The sequence below is a fragment of the Penicillium mononematosum genome, assembly GCF_028829835.1.
Source record: "Penicillium mononematosum strain IBT 11891 chromosome Unknown utg000002l:1.0-8112719.0:1.0-8118358.0, whole genome shotgun sequence".
NCBI lineage: Eukaryota > Fungi > Ascomycota > Eurotiomycetes > Eurotiales > Aspergillaceae > Penicillium > Penicillium mononematosum.
In genome coordinates, this window is record NW_026643272.1 from 4,568,212 (window position 1) to 4,588,708 (window position 20,497).

The 20,497-nt window shown below is 48.5% G+C and overlaps 9 protein-coding genes across 9 annotated transcripts; 5 read left to right on the forward strand and 4 right to left on the reverse strand.

The window, feature by feature from the left end:
* Positions 1 to 103: 103 nt before the first annotated feature.
* N7519_003533 (uncharacterized protein) lies at positions 104 to 586 on the reverse strand (the record flags this gene model as incomplete). The annotated part of the gene is made up of 1 exon (XM_057290311.1): positions 104 to 586. One exon carries the CDS (start codon positions 584 to 586, stop codon positions 104 to 106), a length of 483 nt encoding a protein of 160 aa, XP_057151513.1.
* A 2,437-nt stretch (positions 587 to 3,023) lies between these two features.
* On the forward strand, positions 3,024 to 4,832 carry N7519_003534 (uncharacterized protein; the record flags this gene model as incomplete). The annotated part of the gene is made up of 6 exons (XM_057290312.1): positions 3,024 to 3,108; positions 3,155 to 3,969; positions 4,023 to 4,244; positions 4,311 to 4,367; positions 4,415 to 4,750; positions 4,815 to 4,832. 6 exons carry the CDS (start codon positions 3,024 to 3,026, stop codon positions 4,830 to 4,832), a joined length of 1,533 nt encoding a protein of 510 aa, XP_057151514.1.
* Positions 4,833 to 5,467: 635 nt separating this feature from the next.
* On the forward strand, positions 5,468 to 6,400 carry N7519_003535 (uncharacterized protein; the record flags this gene model as incomplete). The annotated part of the gene is made up of 3 exons (XM_057290313.1): positions 5,468 to 5,480; positions 5,581 to 5,778; positions 5,853 to 6,400. 3 exons carry the CDS (start codon positions 5,468 to 5,470, stop codon positions 6,398 to 6,400), a joined length of 759 nt encoding a protein of 252 aa, XP_057151515.1.
* A 355-nt stretch (positions 6,401 to 6,755) lies between these two features.
* N7519_003536 (DUF2011 domain-containing protein) lies at positions 6,756 to 7,787 on the reverse strand (the record flags this gene model as incomplete). Its single annotated transcript, XM_057290314.1, has 4 exons — positions 6,756 to 6,947; positions 7,001 to 7,105; positions 7,158 to 7,695; positions 7,762 to 7,787. 4 exons carry the CDS (start codon positions 7,785 to 7,787, stop codon positions 6,756 to 6,758), a joined length of 861 nt encoding a protein of 286 aa, XP_057151516.1.
* Positions 7,788 to 8,138: 351 nt separating this feature from the next.
* N7519_003537 (LAMTOR1/MEH1 family protein) lies at positions 8,139 to 8,849 on the forward strand (the record flags this gene model as incomplete). The annotated part of the gene is made up of 3 exons (XM_057290315.1): positions 8,139 to 8,189; positions 8,313 to 8,464; positions 8,555 to 8,849. 3 exons carry the CDS (start codon positions 8,139 to 8,141, stop codon positions 8,847 to 8,849), a joined length of 498 nt encoding a protein of 165 aa, XP_057151517.1.
* Positions 8,850 to 9,821: 972 nt separating this feature from the next.
* On the reverse strand, positions 9,822 to 10,925 carry N7519_003538 (E2 ubiquitin-conjugating protein UBC8; the record flags this gene model as incomplete). The annotated part of the gene is made up of 6 exons (XM_057290316.1): positions 9,822 to 9,958; positions 10,020 to 10,201; positions 10,270 to 10,384; positions 10,435 to 10,472; positions 10,806 to 10,813; positions 10,893 to 10,925. 6 exons carry the CDS (start codon positions 10,923 to 10,925, stop codon positions 9,822 to 9,824), a joined length of 513 nt encoding a protein of 170 aa, XP_057151518.1.
* A 1,474-nt stretch (positions 10,926 to 12,399) lies between these two features.
* Positions 12,400 to 12,924, forward strand: N7519_003539 (uncharacterized protein; the record flags this gene model as incomplete). Its single annotated transcript, XM_057290317.1, has 1 exon — positions 12,400 to 12,924. One exon carries the CDS (start codon positions 12,400 to 12,402, stop codon positions 12,922 to 12,924), a length of 525 nt encoding a protein of 174 aa, XP_057151519.1.
* Positions 12,925 to 13,607: 683 nt separating this feature from the next.
* On the forward strand, positions 13,608 to 19,122 carry N7519_003540 (uncharacterized protein; the record flags this gene model as incomplete). The annotated part of the gene is made up of 7 exons (XM_057290318.1): positions 13,608 to 14,528; positions 14,591 to 14,839; positions 14,901 to 15,222; positions 15,282 to 15,523; positions 15,579 to 16,999; positions 17,056 to 18,056; positions 18,110 to 19,122. 7 exons carry the CDS (start codon positions 13,608 to 13,610, stop codon positions 19,120 to 19,122), a joined length of 5,169 nt encoding a protein of 1,722 aa, XP_057151520.1.
* Positions 19,123 to 19,448: 326 nt separating this feature from the next.
* Positions 19,449 to 20,306, reverse strand: N7519_003541 (pyridoxamine 5'-phosphate oxidase family protein; the record flags this gene model as incomplete). Its single annotated transcript, XM_057290319.1, has 2 exons — positions 19,449 to 20,188; positions 20,243 to 20,306. 2 exons carry the CDS (start codon positions 20,304 to 20,306, stop codon positions 19,449 to 19,451), a joined length of 804 nt encoding a protein of 267 aa, XP_057151521.1.
* Positions 20,307 to 20,497: the final 191 nt, after the last annotated feature.

A 20,497-nucleotide genomic window follows, 5' to 3' on the forward strand; every position in this document is an offset into this window, starting at 1 on the left:
TGTCGCGGTATGTGCAATCCTTCCAATGGCATTGGAAGGACCTTTGGGTTTTTCTATATGGTATTAGTAAGTGTTAAAGCTTTATGATGAATCCTGAGGTTGCTTACTCCTGTTTCTGCTGTCGTCCTTGGTTACGACCAGCAGCTCTCTTTCCCTTGGCATAGCTATTGCTGGTATCCTTGACCTGAGATTCCCGTTGAACAGATAGAGCATGTGGTGGTAAATTGTTGCAAGCGATGTCGTGCCTAGGGTCGAAATAGCCTGTCGCCGGGGCCGTAGCTGCATAGTCCTTATCGATTGAAGATTGGTGTATAACATTCTGATTGAAGCGATACAGATCGGAACAAGTCGAGGGCGAGGCAGAAGATGTAGCAGAGCTAAGCGCAAAGGATGGAAAAGGATACTGTATGGCATCGGTACGCAGAAGAAGATCTGCAGATGCTATAGATGGCTCAGCCAGTATAGAGGTAGATGATTGATAGGCAAGAGGGGCGAGTTGGGAATAGTTGAAGTCCGGGATGGTCCAGCCATAACCATCTGGCATTTGTAAATGGTCGAAGTGGGTGTTGCAAGAAGGCGATGCCATACTAGAAGATTGTAATAGCAGAACGAGTCGGGAAAAAAAGGGAAAAGAAAAAAGAAAAAAGAAAGCAACCAGTAGGAAAATCAAGCAATGTGTTGAGTGAATTGAGCTACAAAGGTTTTATACAATATCTAACAATTCTAAGGATGGTCATGGTGAGATTGACTACATATAGTTCAGATATGGGGAAAAAACACATGGGCATGGTAGAGTCGCAGAGATAAATTTAAAGATAAATTAAATTTAAACATTAATTCGAAAAAATAAAAAATACCTAGGTAAACATTGGGGAGACCGGGAAGGAAAATTACAGAAATCATTTTTCTTATTATAAATTATTTTTCTAGATAAAAGCCAACCAATGAAACCACCCCATTACTGAGATATATGCCAAGACTCGCCCGATTTGGCCTACTTTGCCCGGGTTCATGTTGTTATGATGTCATTCTTATCACGTGCCAGGGAGTTAGAGAAATCCGAATATGTCACATTACGAATTTCCCTGTATTTTCGTATTCCCCCCCCCTGCCAGTCTACTGTACAGTGGCATTTCATGAGTATTTGCACCCGTGCACCTCTACCATTGACCGCTCTGTTGATACCGCCTGCCTATTCCTACTAATTTAGGACCCACTAGCGTAGCACGACTGGTTTGGAGTATATGTTGTGCAGAGTTTTTTCCGGCAGAAAATAGGTCCACTTCCGAAGTAGCCAGGGTGCAAATAACTCATTGAAACATGACTTTTACTTTGACCGTTAGTTTGTATGTTTTCTGCGCCTATCATTCTGCCCAGTACGGAGTGGCCGAGTATCATATTTTACCATACGAACTACTGCCTTCAGAAATTATTATATTTCTATATTGTATTGCTTTAAACTCATATCACCCAGGACTAAAGCCCTACTTACCGCCTTAACTGTTTTGGTATTTTGGCACCACTAATAGAATATCATCAGCTTATTTCAAATGGGTCGACATCTGGCATAGTTTCACTGGAAATCCATCTTACAAATATGGCTATGGAGATTATCCATGGACGTCCAAGGTTGCAAGCTTGAATATATGGCTCTTTACTTTGTCAAAATTGCCTGTGAAAGCCACACTTCTCTTAAGGTCCAGGTCTGCAGAATATCTTAGTTTCATATAGATCCACGCGATCGTCATCTCGCCATGTCGCAGCCTTACACCTTGCCATATACTAACGAGTCGCATTAGAAGTACTCGGTCCAACAGGTGAAAATTGCGCCGAGCCTTTGCAACAATATTCTGCCTGTGGGTTTATAGTTCCTAGCATACTTGCCACTATCGAAAGGGGTGGTACCTGGATAATGTTAGATGTCGGCGCTTATAACGCGCAAGCATCAAGTGAGGCTGAGGGTTTGACTTCGAACTTTTACGTATAAAATATGAGGATCTGCGACAACGACACCGAAAATGTCCACTTTCGGCGCTAGAAACGGTCGCACTTCCACCCGTAACTACTGTCAATTGTAGGAATCAATCAATCATGTTCAAGTCTCTGTACCATGGTTTTCATTGCTGCATCTGCAGCGGCGCCCAACATTGAATCACAACTTATCTTCCGTTTCATGGCTGGCTTCTGTGGCAACACACCATCGACATGTGCCGGTGGCGGCCTAGCGGATCCCTGGAGTCTCGAAGAAAGAGTGATAGTGGTGGACTGCGCACCGCAATATCAGTCCATGGTCTGGGCTCGCGGCTGGGGTGCTTTTCGAGTTTGCCCGTGGCACCATTTATATAGGATTGTACATGTACGTTATCGATACCTACGCCACGCATGCTGCATCAGGGTTGGCGAGTAATACAGTTCTTTGCTATGTTTTCGCGGGAGCCACGATCGCGCCGTCAAACCTATGTATGCTCGCCTAGCGAGCCAGTGGACATTGATGTTATTGGGGTTCTGAGTATCATAATGGGGACTAAGCCTTTTATTTTTCTTTCCGTTATGCCTTCCTTTTGAAGAAAAAGTTTCCTCGTTCAGCAACTCAGTTGAAGGAAGAACAGACTTGAGACTTGAAAGGACCTCGAGAGGCTTTATGAGATATGCGGAAGCAAATCATGCGATGGAGTTGTAGCGTTCTTGTTTGGCCTTCCTTCAAACCTAAGTATATATGCAGGACGGCATTAGTATTTGAATAAAATCAAAAATAATCCCTTACAGTGAACAATGACCGAGCGCTGAGGGGAACATCGTAAGGAAAAAGTAAAGCCAGAATTGGGAGTGAGCCAAACAACCTCCCGAGGTCGATTTCAAGTCTCACTTTCGAAAGCCATCCTTCACCCATCTCTTTCCATCTTATACCGGTCTCCTCACATACCTTCTTATATCCATTCGTCTCATACAATATATGCGAGTGATCAAGAACTAGAGCCTGTGCGAAGCCACACTCGTACACTGAACCAGTCAGGCCATTCACTATGAGGGCAATCGATAGCTTTCAAGTTCTTTCATATACCTTCCTGGCACTTACTCATCTCAGTCGAGCAAGTATCCCCCAACACAGTAAGGGATTCAGATAAGTCTCAAATCGTTATACTGACACAAGAAGATGTCCCAATTCTTGCGCCCAAACCGTCCGACATCGACGCGATATCTTTCCTCAGTTCCCAAGCGCAAGACCAGGACAGCATCTTCAACGAAGCTGTCAGGATCCTGGACTCGATGAAATCTTCACCCTCATGCAACCGGCTTGCTGCTACAAAACTAGTGAACTCGTGTCAAACATTCAGCGATGGCAAAGATGGCGCGCAGACGGATAGCCCAGAGACGCTTGACATTCTTCGATCCGTCTATGCCGCACGCCTGGCATTGTGCGAGATAGACGGCACTGGCACCCCGATGCCTCCCACGTGTCTTCCTGTCACCGTCTCGCCGCCTCCACAGAAGAATCGATTCGGCTTTGTGAGTCGGCACAGAGGCTCTGACCCTGTCTCGGATGAAGTCCCCAAGGAATTACTGGAGCAATGTCTCAGAACGCTCGAGTCGCGACCCCAGTGGTGGACTTCCTATAGCAACAGTCGGCAGAATGCCCTTGTGATCTGTCATGCCTCGCGAATAGAGACGGAGAAAGAGGAGCTAATTGACCTACATCGATCCATTGCCAAGAGCAGTCTCAAGCTCAACAACGGGCTTCAAGAGGCTTTGCAAAATGCAACTGCACAGTCTGCGCAGCAGCATTCATTCATACAAGCTGTCCAATCTCTACAAGAGAAGATCATGACCGATATGGAAGCGACAGACTCTGTGTTCAAACGAACATTTGGCAGATTTCTCAGAGAAATCGAAGCCGGGATATCGTCTCTACAAGATTCTATATCTGTGGCTCTGTCAAATGTGCGGACTGGAACAGGGGCCCTCGAAAAGGTAAAATCCGAATGAGACAATTGGAGCTGAAACATGTACTAAATGTTACCTAGGACATCCGGAACGTATCGACTCAAGTGGGAGCACTCCAACAAGCTCTACGGAGTGCACACCAGGACGCAATGGCTAGAAGCCAGGAGACGTTGCTGGTCCAAGAAACCAATGCTGTCGCCCAGAAGCATCTCACTTCTTCTTTACACCTGTCGCTCGAGTCGCTTCTTGACTCAGACATGGACAGAGTGTACCGAGGAATGCAGAGATTCGATGCTGCTATGGTGTGCCAATCATGGGCTTACTTTTTGGTGTATACTGCGCCACTAACATTTTGTCCCTTTTTGTAGGAATGGTTGACCAGCCGAATGAACATGATTCTTGAGCAAGAAACCAGGATGAGAGAGGTACGAGGACATTTTCCACATATTGTCGCTCTCACTGACTTTCAAAGCGACTTCAAAACATGGAAACCTTCATTCAACAATCCGAATCGAAAGCCAGCGAGTTACAAAAGGCCCAAGACCAACAAACAGAAGCACTATCTGCACAATCGCGGGCTCAGGAGGCCATCCAATTCGACGCGCAAGTATCGCAAGCTTTGCTGGCCAAAACTAGCGTTGCCGCTGCCAATTTGCAATCCGCTATCGACGATGCAGCTTTCAAATTCAAACATGTCCCCGGTTTCGGTATCGGGGATCCTCCGCGTGGTCTCTCTGTGCCGTCCTGCTCATCGTCATCGCCGCCCAGAACCTTAAGATTGCAATCGGTTTATTTTTCCTCATTTTGGGTACGTGTGTTCTTCGTGATCATGACTGATCATGACTGATTGGTGCTAATACAATGTGGCTTAGGGCATTCTGTTGCCCTGACCATCTTCAAATTTCTCTAGTTATACAGACCCTGCGCAGTGATTTGCGGACGAGATACCATTGGTACCCCGGCATTATTTTCCTTTTTTTATTTTCCTATTGCTTTTCTATTTTGTTCTGCAATCTCTACCATTTATGCTTGCATCACTTATGGTTGAAACTCATTCATTACATCTAGATCTATAGCAATGGAACAATGCAGCTATCCATCACTGAATTATTCGGAGGAGCTACTCCGTGCATATCTCCGCTTTCTGCTAATGGTATGAAATTAATAAACAGATCGTTTCAGAAAAATAAAATGAAAGTGCAAGCAAATTAGCAAATTAGCGCCGACACAGCCACAATAGCTAGAGCTGCCAGAGCCAAGATAAGCTGCGGGATAGGACCCATTTATATTGCGATCAGCCAATGGAAGCCCGTCCTCTACGCATGAGAAACGGCATATGAGAAGGTAATTCCCCCCAAAAAACAAAAATGGAAAGTCGACAAGCACGATGAGCGGGAGTCACGTGGGAGTAAATAGATCAACTGCGCGCTTCTCCTCCTTTTCGATTTGCAACGCGTTTCTCATCGAGACTTGAATCACATTTATCAAACATCCGTTTCATCTGATCTTAAACTCGTTGATCAAAATGCCTGGTGTTCGTGAGTGACCATAACAATCCCCTATACTCCCGACCCAACATTCGGCGACAACATTTGTCGCTCGTTGGAACCGCAAGTACACAGCGCTAACATTCCCCAGCACCCGACGCTCTTGAGCAGGTCAAGAAGGGCTTCAAGCGGTTCTTCTTCGGCCGCAAGAAGGCTGCGAAGAAGCAAGCTGAACAGAAGCCCGAACCTGCCCCTGCTGCGACTGCTGCCCCTGTCGCTGCCGCTGCGGCAAGTGAGACACCTGCCGCGAAACCCACCGACCCCGCTGTCACCCCGGACACTGCCCCCGGTATGATACTCTTATCAATTTGATATAAACTTCGTCGCGCGTTTGGCCCCGACTGACTTGTTGATTTATTTTAGATGCTGCTAAGGCGCCCGAGACAAATGATGCGAAGCCTGCCGTCTCCCCTGAGATGACCGCTACCGCCGGCCCTGTCGACACTCATTACGAGCCTGAGGCTGCTGCCGCTGCTGCGCCTGCACCTGCTGCGCAGTCTGAGGCCCCTGTCGTTAAGGCCGAGGAATCCGCTGTCAAGCCCGAGGAGCCTGCCGCTAAGACTGAGGCTCCTGCTACCGAGCAAGCTGCTGCTAAGCCCGAAGAGGCTGCTACTAAGACTGAGACCCCTGCTGCTAAGCCAGAGGAGCCTGTTGCTAAGCCAGAGGCCCCTGTTGCTAAGGCTGAGGAATCCGCTGTCAAGCCCGAGGAGCCTGCCGCTAAGACTGAGGCTCCTGCTACCGAGCAAGCTGCTGCTAAGCCCGAAGAGGCTGCTACTAAGACTGAGGCCCCTGCTGCTAAGCCAGAGGAGCCTGCTGCTGCGCCTGCGGAACCTGCCGCCAAGACCGGTAAGTCAATCGTTCTAAACCAGGCAGAGGATAATGCTGACGACGATACTAGACGCGCCCGCTAAGTAAAGTGTGAATATCCACTTAATTGGCGAAGAATGGACCTTTCTTTGCGAGTCTGATCTAACTTGCGAGTGCTTTCTTCCCCCGCTCCCTGTTTTGTTTCATACCCACAGCGTTGTATATTAATCAGTTTCACGAAGCGATGCATTGCATGCTTTTTTTTCTCTCTTCTGTGTCGGCCTCGATCAGACCGCTCAATACCATGCAAAGCTCTACTCATCCATTCCAGACTCCTTACGCGACAGTAAAACTGCCTGCTTTAATTTGATATATCATGCTATTGTTGCTGACGACGAAGGGAAAAACCAACACTCCCACGGGTATCACATTAAGTATCTATCCTGATGCTAGATAGTTTCATTCCTCCCCGCCCGAGGAATGATCATCACCATCAGCCATGACGACATCTTCAACGCTAATACCCGCCGCCGCAGCCTTCTGCTCTCTCGCCTTTTGTCTGCGCTTGATTTTCCTCTCGCGGTTCTTCCGAGTCCGCTTCTCCGCTTCATTTTCCTTGGCAGCCTGCGCGGCAGCAGCCCGCTTGCGCAGCTGTACTCGTCGCTTTTGCCTGGCTTCTTGCGTGTAAGTGGACTCTTCGAGACAGGTGCGCCCTCTACCACGTAGACAGGAAGACTGTTGGCCGGCCGTGGCGTTTTAGTCTGATGTCGCTTGAGATGGATGACTCGCCAGGGAAGATGGCAGCCGGGCTAGGAATTGAATTAGCAGCCACAAAACTAGCTGAGACGGATATTCACTTACCCAGACTAGCGACTTGGCCCATGTCAGCATGTGCTGCCCGCTAACGGCCATATCCTCAAATTGTTTCTTCTTTTCCGCTATCCGGCTCTCGTCTTCCGCAGTAGGTTCCCCATCCTTTGTGCCCTGGAGGGAAGGTGTAGAGAAGTAATAATCCCACCCGCGGGTGGCTTTCACAAATCGTCCCTCGCCGCCAGCTCCGGACCCCGGTGTAGGTGAATGCAGCCGAATCCTCAATTTTTGGGTACTGGGGGCCTCTGTACTTTTCCCATCTGTATCCTTTCCTGACTGCTTGGTGGCATCTTCTGTTGATTTGGCCGGCGCGCTGAATAGCCGGAACTCGAATTCTTGTTCCTCATCTTCGTCGTCCGCTGGTTGTGAGAGACCATTGTCTTGGCCAGTTGTCTCTTGTGGTGTATCCAATTGATCGAGATTGAGTAGCTTTCCTAATCGGGCATATGCATCATTGGCGGCGGCGTCGTCTGGTGCTGGTGATGGTGAGCGCGATGACGCCGGAGAGCGCATCTCATCGCGGCGGACGCTGTACAGGTTCGATTAGGTTCCTTGGTATATTGAAAAAGTCATAATTAATGGCTTGGTCACATACCGCTTAGCATTTGGTAGATCAAACATCGTGTGGTGTGGAGAGGAACAAGACCAAAATGCCGAATCGAGAAAAACGGTGTTTCCACGCCGCTCTTCGGCCACGGCCTGATGACATGGCACGGACCGCCCAGCCTCAACCTCCGACTTCAAAAGTCCTTTTCGTCTACAGTGGGATTCTCCACTGCGCCATTTGTTTCATTTCATATTCTCTGTTTCCTGCATATTCCACAGTCCTTTCCTTCTGATAACCCCCTCACCTGCTCTAAGGGTACCCGCACCTCAGCTATTGGGGTGATAAATGCCTCGTGTCTATCGCATAGCGCAAACGTGCAGCCAAGAACATCCTCGGTTCTGAATTCGCGATCCCGATTCCTATAAATGGGTATCTGTGCCTCCTGCCTCGGCGGGAATCGCCACGAGTCTCCTGAAGTGAGTCCCGAGTCTGGAGTTAATTTCCCCGTCACCATGTTCAGCGCGCATTACCTCGGTTTGATGCGCGATGCGTGGGATGTCTGTCGCAGAGCACAGTTGTCTAACCTTTCTTTTGTTAAGCCTGAGTCTTCACGTCTACTCGAAGAAGACCCTTATCAAGCCGGGTATGGCTACGGAGCACTCAACCATGCTCATCAGGCTAGCCAGCCGGATTCGGAATACGTGAGACGTGAGAGGGAGGCACTGGAATCAATTTGCCAGCGGACGTCTGAGTGAGTATGCCCCTGTATTATACTTGGCTTGTTATAAAACATGACAAATTAGCTTTGGACAAGAACTTGGTTTATGCTAATCTCTCTCAGCTCCGTCATTGATATCTGGTCCATCCAACCACAACCACACCTTCGACCTCAAGCAACTCTCCACACTCCTACCTCTGCATCTCCCGTCCCATCACAAAGAACAGATACAACAACACCTGCAGTATCTACCCACCGCACATCACCGCCAAGCCGTCCCACCTCTGGCGCATCAGGCGCCGTCCCAAAACACTGGGGTGAAGTTGTCGTGAACCCGAACAAGAAACGGTCCCGTACCGATATAAAAACGGACGCTAAGGCCGGCCATGATGTGTTTGGTGTTCTGAATGTCACCTAAGATGAGGTGTTGGGACATGCATCACTGCACATTGACGCTGCACATTGACGATGTACACGACAGACGAGGGTGCGGCCCGTGAAAACAAAATTGAGGGATGCAGATAAGGGTACTGGAAGACCCCGTTTTTCGTTATTTTCTTGCGGTGCGCTGTTATTTGAGGTTCTTTGTTTCTTGCATTGATCGCAGGTCGACTGTTTTTCGCACATACATAGCCATTCCTTCTTTCCTCGACCTTCCTGGTCTGATAATACCCAATGGCGCAGACTTTTCTTTTGTTATTTGTTCTTCATTTTCCTCATCCCATGTTGGTTTCTTTGTTGTTGGTGTGCTATGTTGTTTTCCAAGATTGTTTCTTTGTCTTCATATCATCTTGTCAGTCGCACACTGCTTGTAAATGTAGTTTTCTTTTCGAGTGCCGGACTTTATCCTTCTCCTCGCATAGACACAATTCGAATTTCATTATTAAATCAGTTGCTGTAAATAGATAAATGGTATGTAGACGCTGAAGGTGCTAGTCCTACTGGGGGGGTTATACTATATGGTAGGTAGGTCAACCCATATGGAAGTTCAGATTTGGATAACATGGTCTTTGTATGGAACTATTTCGAGATTACTATACAAAATAAGAGATCAGTGAAGAATAAAAAAAGAATATCACTCCCTATACCTATGAGAGATTCACCATCAATTGTTCAACCGGTGACTCCGTCGATAATTATCGCAAATGCCCTTGTGTGAACCGAATGCTCTTGGGTGGACCGAAATAGACAACAATAAGGGGAAACAAAACAAAGATGGAGACTGACAGGGACAAAAAAAATTGATACATGACAACTCCCCTATGATAGGAAAATGAAAAAGAAACGCCCGCTGATATCCAGTACCGGGATTGACAGAAGAGTAGGATGATGCAATATGTTCGAGCCGGGTCAATCCTAAACCTGATAGAAACGTTCGCACTGCGGACCATCAGACATCGTCCATTGTACCCGCAGGCTCTTCGCCATCAGACTCGTAGCTCCCCGCCGAGCTGAGCTCATCTCCAGACTCGGTGTCCTCGCCTGCTTCATCCACAGCCTCTTTGCTGGCGTATTTGGCAACATATTCTGGTGAGCTGTCAGTATGGCAAATTAAATAGCAAACCCAGGACTTTGTATTTTAACGCACCTTTCACCTTTGCCTCATATGCCTTGGGTTCCCTCATCATCAGGGCTGCTGCCTCTCCGTTAAGAGGATCCGAAGGGTTGGGATAACGAAGGAGCTGGGGAAGGAAGACCTCGAAAATGTTGAGCATATCGTACATCGGCGACCACGTTTGATTGATCACATCAAGGCAGACCGAGCCCGACCTATGGCAGATAAAACTTATTAATATCTTGAGTTTCTTTCCACGCATGTCTGACAACCCCTAACTCACAGCTCGTCGATATTTGGGTGGAAGATTCTGTTGACAAATCCGATGCTCGGGCTTTTGTATGGGTACTGATCGGGCAATTCGACGTGGATTTTCCAGAGGCCCCCGGTGAATGGTGCTAGGAAGGTTAGTATGATGTAATACCAGTCGATTATGAGCGCGACATACTCTCTTCTGGGCCCTTGAAGCGAACGTAGAATTCTTGCCTGTTGGTAGTTATTGGTATCGGAAAGCTTCAAATGGTTGATTGTAGGGTATATGAAGTACATACACTGGATTCCGGAGTTAGCGTATAGATCTATAGGTGGAAGAGAATCAGAACTTACTGTTATCATTGACCAGCGTCACCTCATAGTCACTCATTAGCCTAGATAAACGGTCAGACTAGATCCTGGCAACCAAGTATGCTCCCCGAGGCCGATCAAAAGGTTGGGGAAAGCGGCGGCCAAAATGGAAAGGGTAGGGGTATTGTCTATCGTACATCCTAGCAGAAGGTTAGTGCCATGTATTTTGGATGTTTTCAGACTTGCGGAGCATACTTCATGACCTGTACAATGAACAAAAATCGTTATTAACATCTCCGGCGACTTTGGGGGGCTTATCGGACTATCCGCAACATTACTCACATCTGTCTCGATTCTGCGCTTTGGGCTGCTCATGTTGGCGGTTTGACGAATGGAATACTATTTTCGATATCCGAGGTTTTATCGACTGCGGGCTCACACACAGGAAGCAGACCCAGCGATGTCAAATGTCGTGAATCACAAGCAGATATTCCGTCGGAGCGGGGAAGTAATGAGCGGGGCAGACGATGGACTTTGAGGTAGAGGAATAAGGATCAGTGAGTAGGGGGTAGCAAAGTAACAAGAATGACAAATATTATAGAAGGCTTCACTTCTCAGACCTGAGGCAAAAAAAGAAGAGAAGAGGAATGAGGTCTTGTTGAACCTTGAAATGATCCATGGACATGATCAGTCGATGAGTCAGCATCCGCCATGACGATGGCTGGGATAGGTGGATACGATCTACATTTGGTACACTTCCAAGGTTGCCCAGGTGCTGTATAGGAAGATCATTGGTCCAAGTTGACATGATCGTGTTGTCAAGGATACTCCTAACACCATTGAACATGGTTCATACATCTATGTGTTGTTGTCTTGCAGCGGTCATACGTACCTTTGATGGCATTTCCAATATAGATGCCCAACAAAGCAATAGGCACATGTCCTAGATAGAAGAGTGGGCTAGGTAATTGTCCGTTCTACACCCAGGCATGCAGTACTAGGATGTAGAAAAAGAAAGAGGGGCTGCAGCTACCGCTACGGAAGACTTAGGGGTCCATCTCGGCGATTAATCGCCTTTTCCTTCTAACCTTGGAACCATCGAGCCCACGTCCAATTTTGTGCTGGTCAGGAATTTACATCAAATTAAAACGGATGACTTTCTCATTAATCCAGCTCTAGGCCATGCTTTGTTGCCTATTTAGGGAGGGTTATGTGTGATCACGTGGCTGACTGACACCATAATTGGCAGCCGCAGCTAACATCTTCATCATCTTCTCTTTTAGCTATCAGTGTCATTTTGTTTATGTTTATGTTTATGTTCATGTTCCTCTTCAGGTCTATTTATAGCCGGGCCCAATTCTCGCTTCGAGGGTTATGGTGAGCTGTATGCCTAGAGTGTGAGACGAGAGAGAGAGAGTGTGTGTGACGAGAGAGAGAGAGAGTGTGTGTGTGACACGAGAGAGAGAGAGAGAGAGAGAGAGAGAGAGAGAGAGAGAGAGAAAGAAAGATGAGCAGGTATTACATATCTACTTCTCATCGTTTAATCCCATGAGGGACTCCTTATCTGGGTACCTACGTAGGCAAGAGAAATATTTCCAAGGTTATATCCAACTGATATTTCGAGGAAGGAAGGGAACAGAGTATCCATGGTTCACCTGTTGTCAACAATATATTATGGCTTCAACGTCCTTTCCTCCTTCTTCCCTCTTTTCCATCCTTCTGACCACAGTGCCTCTTCAAAGACTGCCACTCGCCCACTTTTTCAGTTCCTCCTCGTTCATCGACTGCCAATCACCCACTTTTTCAGTTCTGCCTCGTTCAGTGGCGGCCACCCATCCACTTTTTCACCATGGCCATCTATCCTTCAAAACATGCCGGACCAAGCCAGATCCGCAGCTACCTGACAGCAGTCTTGACAACGAAACATGAATTGTCACTTCCGGATGCCACTTCAATGGCAAATAACTGGAGATTCGGGCGTGAGCATGACCTTCGTGAGGCGTCTCAGGACGACTTTCGCCATCTGTTTGGAGCGATCGGTCCATCACTTTACCACAGTGTCAGTGAGGATATGGCTGCCGCATGGCATTCGACTGTAGCGGGCTCTCTCAGCGTTTTCTTGATCCTCGGCATCCCAACTCTCCTTATTATCCTATTATTCTACCAGTCCATCCGAAACGACGGCTTTTTGAGCCGGAACTTGCCTTTGGAGTACCTCTTGTGGGTGTCAGGGCCGATCCTGACTTTGTGCGCCAACCAAGAGATGAAACATCACTCTGAATTGGTCGACGAGAATCTTGTCTTCCACGGATGCTTCTTCTGCCTTCTGGAATTCATCTTTGCGCTATCCGTGTTTTCTCTGCAATTCATCTGAGAATGAAACACCTTTCGATCTTGCTGGCTCCATTGCTGTTATTCGGTTTTATGTTCTATGGACATGTTGTTGAGAGACAGACTTGCAGGGCAGCATTTCCACTCTCTATCTTGCTTTGCCCGGTTGCTACATGTGCCGGTCTCTGCAAATTCGGTCAGAACCAGGGGCCTTGTGTATCTAACTCACCTGGGCAGAACACCGGTGTTACATTATTTGAATGATTATAATTTGAGCCTTGAGAAATTTGATTTTAAGGTATAAAAATAGCTTTTTTTGAGTCAGGTCTTCGACTGGTTGAGAGAATGGGATGGTCGCTACGGAGTACCTAGGGAGGTACAATATACTCCAACAAACCTATGTTGTATGAAACACCTGCTTGGGCATCGTATATAAGGTCCACTAGGGGTCTCTCCCTCGTATAAGGGTCCACTATTAAGCCGATGCTGTTGATCAGTGGTTGTGCGGGGAAAAGGCGATTGGCTGAAAAGTTGAAATAGTGGGTCTGTTGCCTAAGGATGCCTAAGGATGCCTGGACGCTAACGCTAAGTGGATAACGATGTATCAACGAGAGTCCCGTCAACATTAGCCTCAACTCTATTTAAATTCAACGGGGTTCCCCTGATTTTGCTATTCAACATCCCATCTCAACATTTACATTATATGACATTTGCACAGTCGGTATCATGACTTCTTTGCCCTCTCTCCCAGTGAAGCACAATGACTTCGTGAAGTATGTCAGCTCCAACTCGGAAAAGCCCATGGCCGATTTGGTTCAGCCATATAACGAGTACGATGCCGTTTTGCGCAAGAATTTTGCTCAAGACCCCTCTCATCCATCAATCCAAGACAACCACGTCAACATTGTACCGCTGTACGACCAGAATGGTTCCACAGATCTTTCCATTCGAGCTCGGGACCTTGTCTCGGAAACGCCAGAGCAAACGGAGAAGTATCTTTTGCCGCTAAATGCAAAAGACCGGAAACCACATGGTTCTGCGGCAGTTGTCCCCTCCTTGAATGAGTTCAAGAACAACTTTGCGCTCTTCACAGAGGGCTCGTTAAGTGAAATTGACTGGTCCAACGTGGTGGCTGCTGGCAGTGCTGTCGTGACCTCACTTTTGCCTGTGCCAGAAAAATATCGCAACTCAAAGCGTGGCCTTCGCAAGTACTACCATGAAGAGTTTGCTCCGGCGTCAGATGTGGATCTCTTCTTGTATGGTCTCACCGAGGAGCAGGCTCTGGAGAAGATCATGCACATCGAGGATAAAATCAAGAACACTATCCTCTATGAGACCACAACCATCCGGACCAAGAATACAATTACCATTGCTTCTCAGTATCCGAACCGCCATGTGCAAATCGTGCTTCGCATCTACCGCTCAGTCGCTGAGATTCTCACCGGATTTGACGTTGATGCTGCATGTGCGGCTTATGATGGTCGCCAGGTCTATGCTTCTCCTCGCGCTATTGCTGCATACATCACGCAGGTGAATCAGATTGATCTAACTCGACGATCACCATCATATGAAAACCGTCTCTCCAAGTATTCGCACCGAGGATTCGAGGTTTGCTGGCCCGCTCTTGACAGATCGAAGATTGACCCAGTGAGCATCCAATCCTTTGACTAAACGGATGAAATTTTAGCGAAATTAATGTGACGTGATAGACTATCTTCGAGAGAAGCTTTACCAGAACTGAAGGACTTGCACGACTCCTGGTATTGGAGAAGCTTCCTCGGTCTCAAGACCGGGACAACTACCTTCAAAAGAGGCGCGAAGAACGAGGTCGTCCTCCTCTGAACTTGTACATGCTACGTCGTCATGGTCAAACGTTACATGGTAATCTCAAGGATGACTGGGAAGATGAGGTACCTGATTGGCAAGAGCAAGACCAAGTGTCTGATTACCATACCTTTGTTCGTACCTTCACTGCAACCGAACCTACTGCGCTTTCCACCTTTACTGACCCTCTGGTAGAATATTCCTTATGGTAGGAGATTCAACGCCAAGAACATTGAGAAGCTACTTTACACTAAGGATCTGTTGCTGAACGCCCAATGGAATCAACCCGAAGACCGTACGGTTTATCTTCATCGTCATCCAGCATTCTTTGGCGAGGCAGAACATGTCATTGGCGACTGCTGTGGCTTCTGCCCCAAGCCTGTTACCGAGGAGGAAATCGAGGTCGCCGACGAGGAGGCCAAGATTTATATCTCTGGTCAAATTACTTTCATCAAAGATGATCCTGGCCGCCAGGAAATTGGAAGTTTCAATCCGATCACTGAGACTGATTGGACCGGTGAGTGAATTGTTCGAAATCTTTCGTTATTCCTGAATTACGCACTAATACCAACATAGAAATGGCTTACGTTGGCCGTACCGAGAGACTTTGCCAGGCAATTGTAGCAAACGATGTCGACTCTGTTAAAGCTTTCCTTGCGGAAGAGGGTGCCAATCCGGACCGGCGTGACTACACTGGACGGACACCACTCCAACTCGCGTGCATGTGCTCGACCCCTGAAGTCGTTCAATGCCTTGTTGACGGCGGCGCTCGCATGATTCCCCGAATGGCTGATGGAAAGACTGCGCTCCATCTTGCTGCGGCCCCGGGGACACGCCGAGATCATTCGAATCCTACTTACAAAAAGCAATGAGAATGAAGAAGAAGAAGCTAAGAAAGAGGAGATGCTAAAAAAGAATGACAAGTCAGAGCCTAGCGCAGCTGAGGATGAAGATGTCGACATGATTGACCAAAGTGATGCAGTGTCTCACACCTCTGCTTCTTATGTCAAGGTCGAAGCTGAGGAGGAAAATGAGGGGGAGGATTTGACCACGTACGATACGCTGGAAGAGGACGACTCTGAGCCGGATATCTACGATATCAATGTCGTGGCATGGGATAGCCGGACTGCCCCTTTGCATCTCGCCATTCTTCATGGCCACACTGAGGCCGTGAAAGAGCTTGTCACGTCCTTTGGTGCCGATGTTTTGATGCCAGTCAAAATCCTAAACGAGCACAACAGAACACCCCTGGCTGCAATTCTTAACCTGGTTCTCATCCATGCGCTCCCATTCGAGAAAGCAAAGGAGATGTCGCAGACTCTTCTCGATCTCGGCGCTTCACCAGCCCAAGCAGACCTTAAGCAGAAGTCACCGTTATACTACCTTGCTCATTCCGACAAGTTTGACATTCTTGATATCTATATGCAGCATGACGAGCCTGCAGTGAAGCGTGCAATCAACCATCTGGCGGTTCTGGGCTCGTCCTGGACACCAGAATACTCCTCGGCATTGATGATCGCGCTCGCTGCGAAGAATGCACCCGCGGCATCCAAGCTCTTGGGTGCAGGTGCCCACCCTGAGATTAACATCGGCGAGATTGTGAAGCTTATTAGGGCATCAAGAGGAAGCAACAACTTCTACGACGCTGAGGACACCGCAATGTCCAGTGTGAAACAGCCAATCTTCCTGGCTATCCAGAATGATCTTCCTTTGGTTGCCATTGATCTGCTTCATCGCGGTGCGAACCCTAACGCCATAATCAAGGGGAAATATGAAACCAAGGGTCGCACGCTATTGGATGTCATGCGCCAAACCTTGCGAACGCTCCGTGAATTCTTGGTCGAGCGCAAGTACCAGAGCTATTATCATTCCGTTGCAACTCCCCTCGATCCCAGTGATGAGACATACTTGTCGGAGTTCCAATCGGGTAGTTACAAAATGTTCACTGCAAAGGACCAGCTCCGCAACGTGCGCAAGCTTAACCGACAGACCGAAGAACAAGCCGAGAAGGCCAAAGTCATTCCGGATGATCCTCCTGGCTTGATCGAGAAGAAGGCATGCATTGCGGAGTTGGTTCGCGACTACGAGAAGCTGGAGTTCATTATGCTGCAAAAGGATGCAAAGACCTGGGACGAGCTTCATCCTCCGCAGAACGTTCCCATGCCGATCCCAGCCCAGGTTCCGACTAATAAGGCTAATAAGCCTACACAGCTCCCCAGAATGCCTTGGAAAGCCAGCTTCAGCTTCGATGTACCAGCTATTACTGACAACGCTCGCGATGGATATTTGCAACTGTAAGTGTCCCCTTACCTCGCAATCCAAAAGTATGCTGCTGACATTGATATAACAGCTTTGAAGCAGCCTGGAATGGCGATATTAGTACCATCAAAACCTTGACACTGGGCATGTGGGGATCTCTCAATGACCAAGCACCACTTGAGGTCGCCGTGACCGACAGCCAGGGCCTGTCTGCCCTTTCAATTTCCATCATGCGCGGACACTTCGCCGTCGCTAAGGCTATTATTAAAATTCTCCACGTGCAGTACAAGGTGAAGGAGCCTCGCGGTCGGATGCGCTTTGAGATCGACGTCGATGGATGCTCCGACGACCCCGATGACTCTGATGAAGGGGACGATGAACTGAAAATCGTTAGTGACATTGTTGATGATACATTCACCCACGAGAACATCGGTGAAGTCAGCAGTCAGGTCGAGAGCAATACTTCCCCTCTTGCTGCCTTTGAGCGACGGTTCAATGCTTATCTGTTTTTGGACGAATATGGGCAGGAAGGTTGGGACAAGAAAAACAAACCTGACAATATTGACGGCTTGTTGAAATACGCTGTTTACACCAACAACATTCCTCTTTTGGAATTCGTTCTGAAGACCGGACTGGACCTTGCTTCCACCAATCCATCCGGAAAGCGCGAGTTCGTGGTAAAGTTGGATGAGTTCCAGCTTGCAATTTCGCTTGGACGTACCGACTGTCTTGCCAAAATGATTCAAAGCGCTGGAGCTGGCCTTCCTCTCTCAAAATTGAGTGAGGATTGTGGCGTCGAAGAGAAGAAGGAACCTCAGTACTACCCTGGGTTATCGATTCGTGGCGCTAAGCGTGCCGATTGGGCTAATGCTGGTCGAGACCGACCGATGAGAGCGCAGAAACAGCGTCCTCCTCTTCTAATTGCAGCTCGCCGGGGTAATCTGGCCAGTACTGAGTTCTTCCTTGGTACCGCGCCTGCTCGTTATTACCTGGAGTACCTCAATGCGAACAAAGATGACGAGAGAGTCAAACGGCTGACTCAGTCCAAACTCGGACTAGAAGGATCTCTCTTAACCTGGTTACAAGCGAGAAGTAAGTGTTCCATCTCTTCAGTAATTGTGACAAAATAGCTGACCATAAAAAAGACAACCTCGTCCTCCACAGCGCAATCCTGTCCGAACCAAACGACGAATCTGTTCGTCTGGTTCAGTATCTTGTGGATCATCACCCCGAATGCATGGAGGCCCGATCGACAGAAGGACTGACGCCTCTCGCCCTTGCCATGTCCCACCACAAGGTCCGCTTCGCCCGCATCTTGGTAGATGCCGGAGCCAACCAGGCCGTCCGTGACAAAGAAGCGCGCAATCTCCTCCACCTCATCCTCGTATCAGATAGTGGTCGGGTCTGCAAGCACTCCAACCGATGCACCAAACTCCTAGATATGCTTGATAAGCAACTCCTCCCAACAATGCTCACGGAGCGCGCTGGCAAAGGCTCAAGAACACCGTTCTCACGCTGGCTTCACGCCCAACCCTACTTTACGCCAGCGGATCCAGCCATCCCTCGGCCACCTAACACTCCCCAGACCGATGATGAGATAATAACGTGCATGACGAACCTCATTCTCGATCTAGCCGATTCCACGGACCAGAAGCATCTCGAGGTCTTTGACGAAGCTGGAAATACGCCTGTGCATGATGTTGTCAAGAAAGGTTTCCCCCAAGTTCTTGGACTACTCCTCGATCGTCGTCCTGACATGCTCAACCGGGAGAATGCCACTGGCACGACTCCTCTTGAAATGGCGGTTGACGCTTGGGTCAACAAGACTACCTCTGCGCCGCCCGTCAGTCCTCCGGGAGCCACGAGTACGCACCCTGAGTGGCAGAACGCCATTCAGCGCCCTCCTCGATTCTTCATTCCCGGTTGCAGGCTCAAGTACGATGAAGAGAAGGAAATGCTTCGGGTTTGTCAGGAACGAGCTCAGCAGCGGCCTGGAAAGAGAAGACTTGTTAGTCTGTTTGAGGCGAATGAAGTCGCTAAGAGATTGGCAGCGGCCGGGCGGGCTACTGGTCGGCGTTTTGGCGCTAGAGATGATGATGAGTGTACGGATTCTGAGGATGATCCTGAAGGGTGGGGAAGCGTGTCTGGTTATTGGTAGCTTGCTTGTATGGGGAATGGCAGTTTATAGTACAATGTTTATTTATTCTCTGCGGTTTTATTCGAATATATCCCATTCATACCTTTTGCTTCATCCCCTGTTCTATTAGTGTGACCTACTCGCTATTGTGTATTCCTGGGCCTCCTTTCCAATATAAATACTGGGGACCACCTCGGAAGACAAAACATACATGCTCAAAACGAACAGATTATAAACATCTCAAAAGGAAGCAATGATCTCTATCATTTGGGACAACCAATTTATTAAAATGAGTGCCGTTACTGAAAGATAAATTCGTGACATGCAAACCAGCCTTCGTGCAGTCCTCAGTGCTGTTCCTCAGACGGCAGCGGAATCTTCACTGCACTCTCTGCCAGCGCTTTGTTCCGACTGTTCTTGCTGGCAATGTACGAATTAATATACTCGGGCACTTCAGCGACCTTACTATCACCACTCGGAATCGGGGTCCCAAACGTTTCCCAAACGGGAACAACACCAGTCCAGACACTGCCGGTGACCTCCACATTACCCGAGTCCTTACGCTCATCCGAAACACCGCCATCACGGATCTTGCCACTGCCATCCACAATCTTTACCTTCAGAATGACAGTCGACTGCATCTCAGCACGGTCCGGCGGCACACGCGAGTGATCCCAGCGGTCCGCGAGAACAGAGTTCGTAATCAACTTCATGGCCCAGAGCTTTTCTTCCTCGTCTGTGACGAGGGTTGCGTAGCCGTGTAGGATGGCGGAGCGGTAGTTGTAGCTGTGCGAGTTGGGCGTGAGCGATAGGATCAGCCCGTCTACTTTGCTTGTTGCCACGCAGATGGGGAGGCCCTCTCCATCGCTGCAGTTGCGGGCTAGGTTCATAATGCGTGAGCTGACGTAGCCGTGGAGGTAGCACTCCAAAGGCTCATCGATGCTCGCGGAAGGAAACTCGAATGATCCCATTTGTCCTATCATTGGGAGGATTGCCGGGAATGGGTCATCTGGCCCTGGGTTGAAGGATACATGGAGGACTTGGGAGTCGTTGATGATTGAATGAATCGGACCCAAGTCATATGTGGCTGGAATATAGTGTTAGTAGTTGGATTCGGTGTATTTCTATAGTCGTCTTGTACCTCGATGCTTGTACCGGTTGGCGGTGTTGGAGACCCTCTTTGGGTAGGTCAAGGTTCGTCCCATAATGTGCGCGGTAGTCTGCAGAATACGTCTTGAGGTTAAGAGAAGCAAGAAGCAAGCGATGACGAAGCAAGCATTTAAGTAGATAGATTATGAGTCAAGACAGGTGATCTGATGAGCTAGGGCACGCCTTCAAACACCCTTTCTAGCAGGTCCATCCGCGTAAGATTCCCCCGCAAAGGCTAGACCAGAGC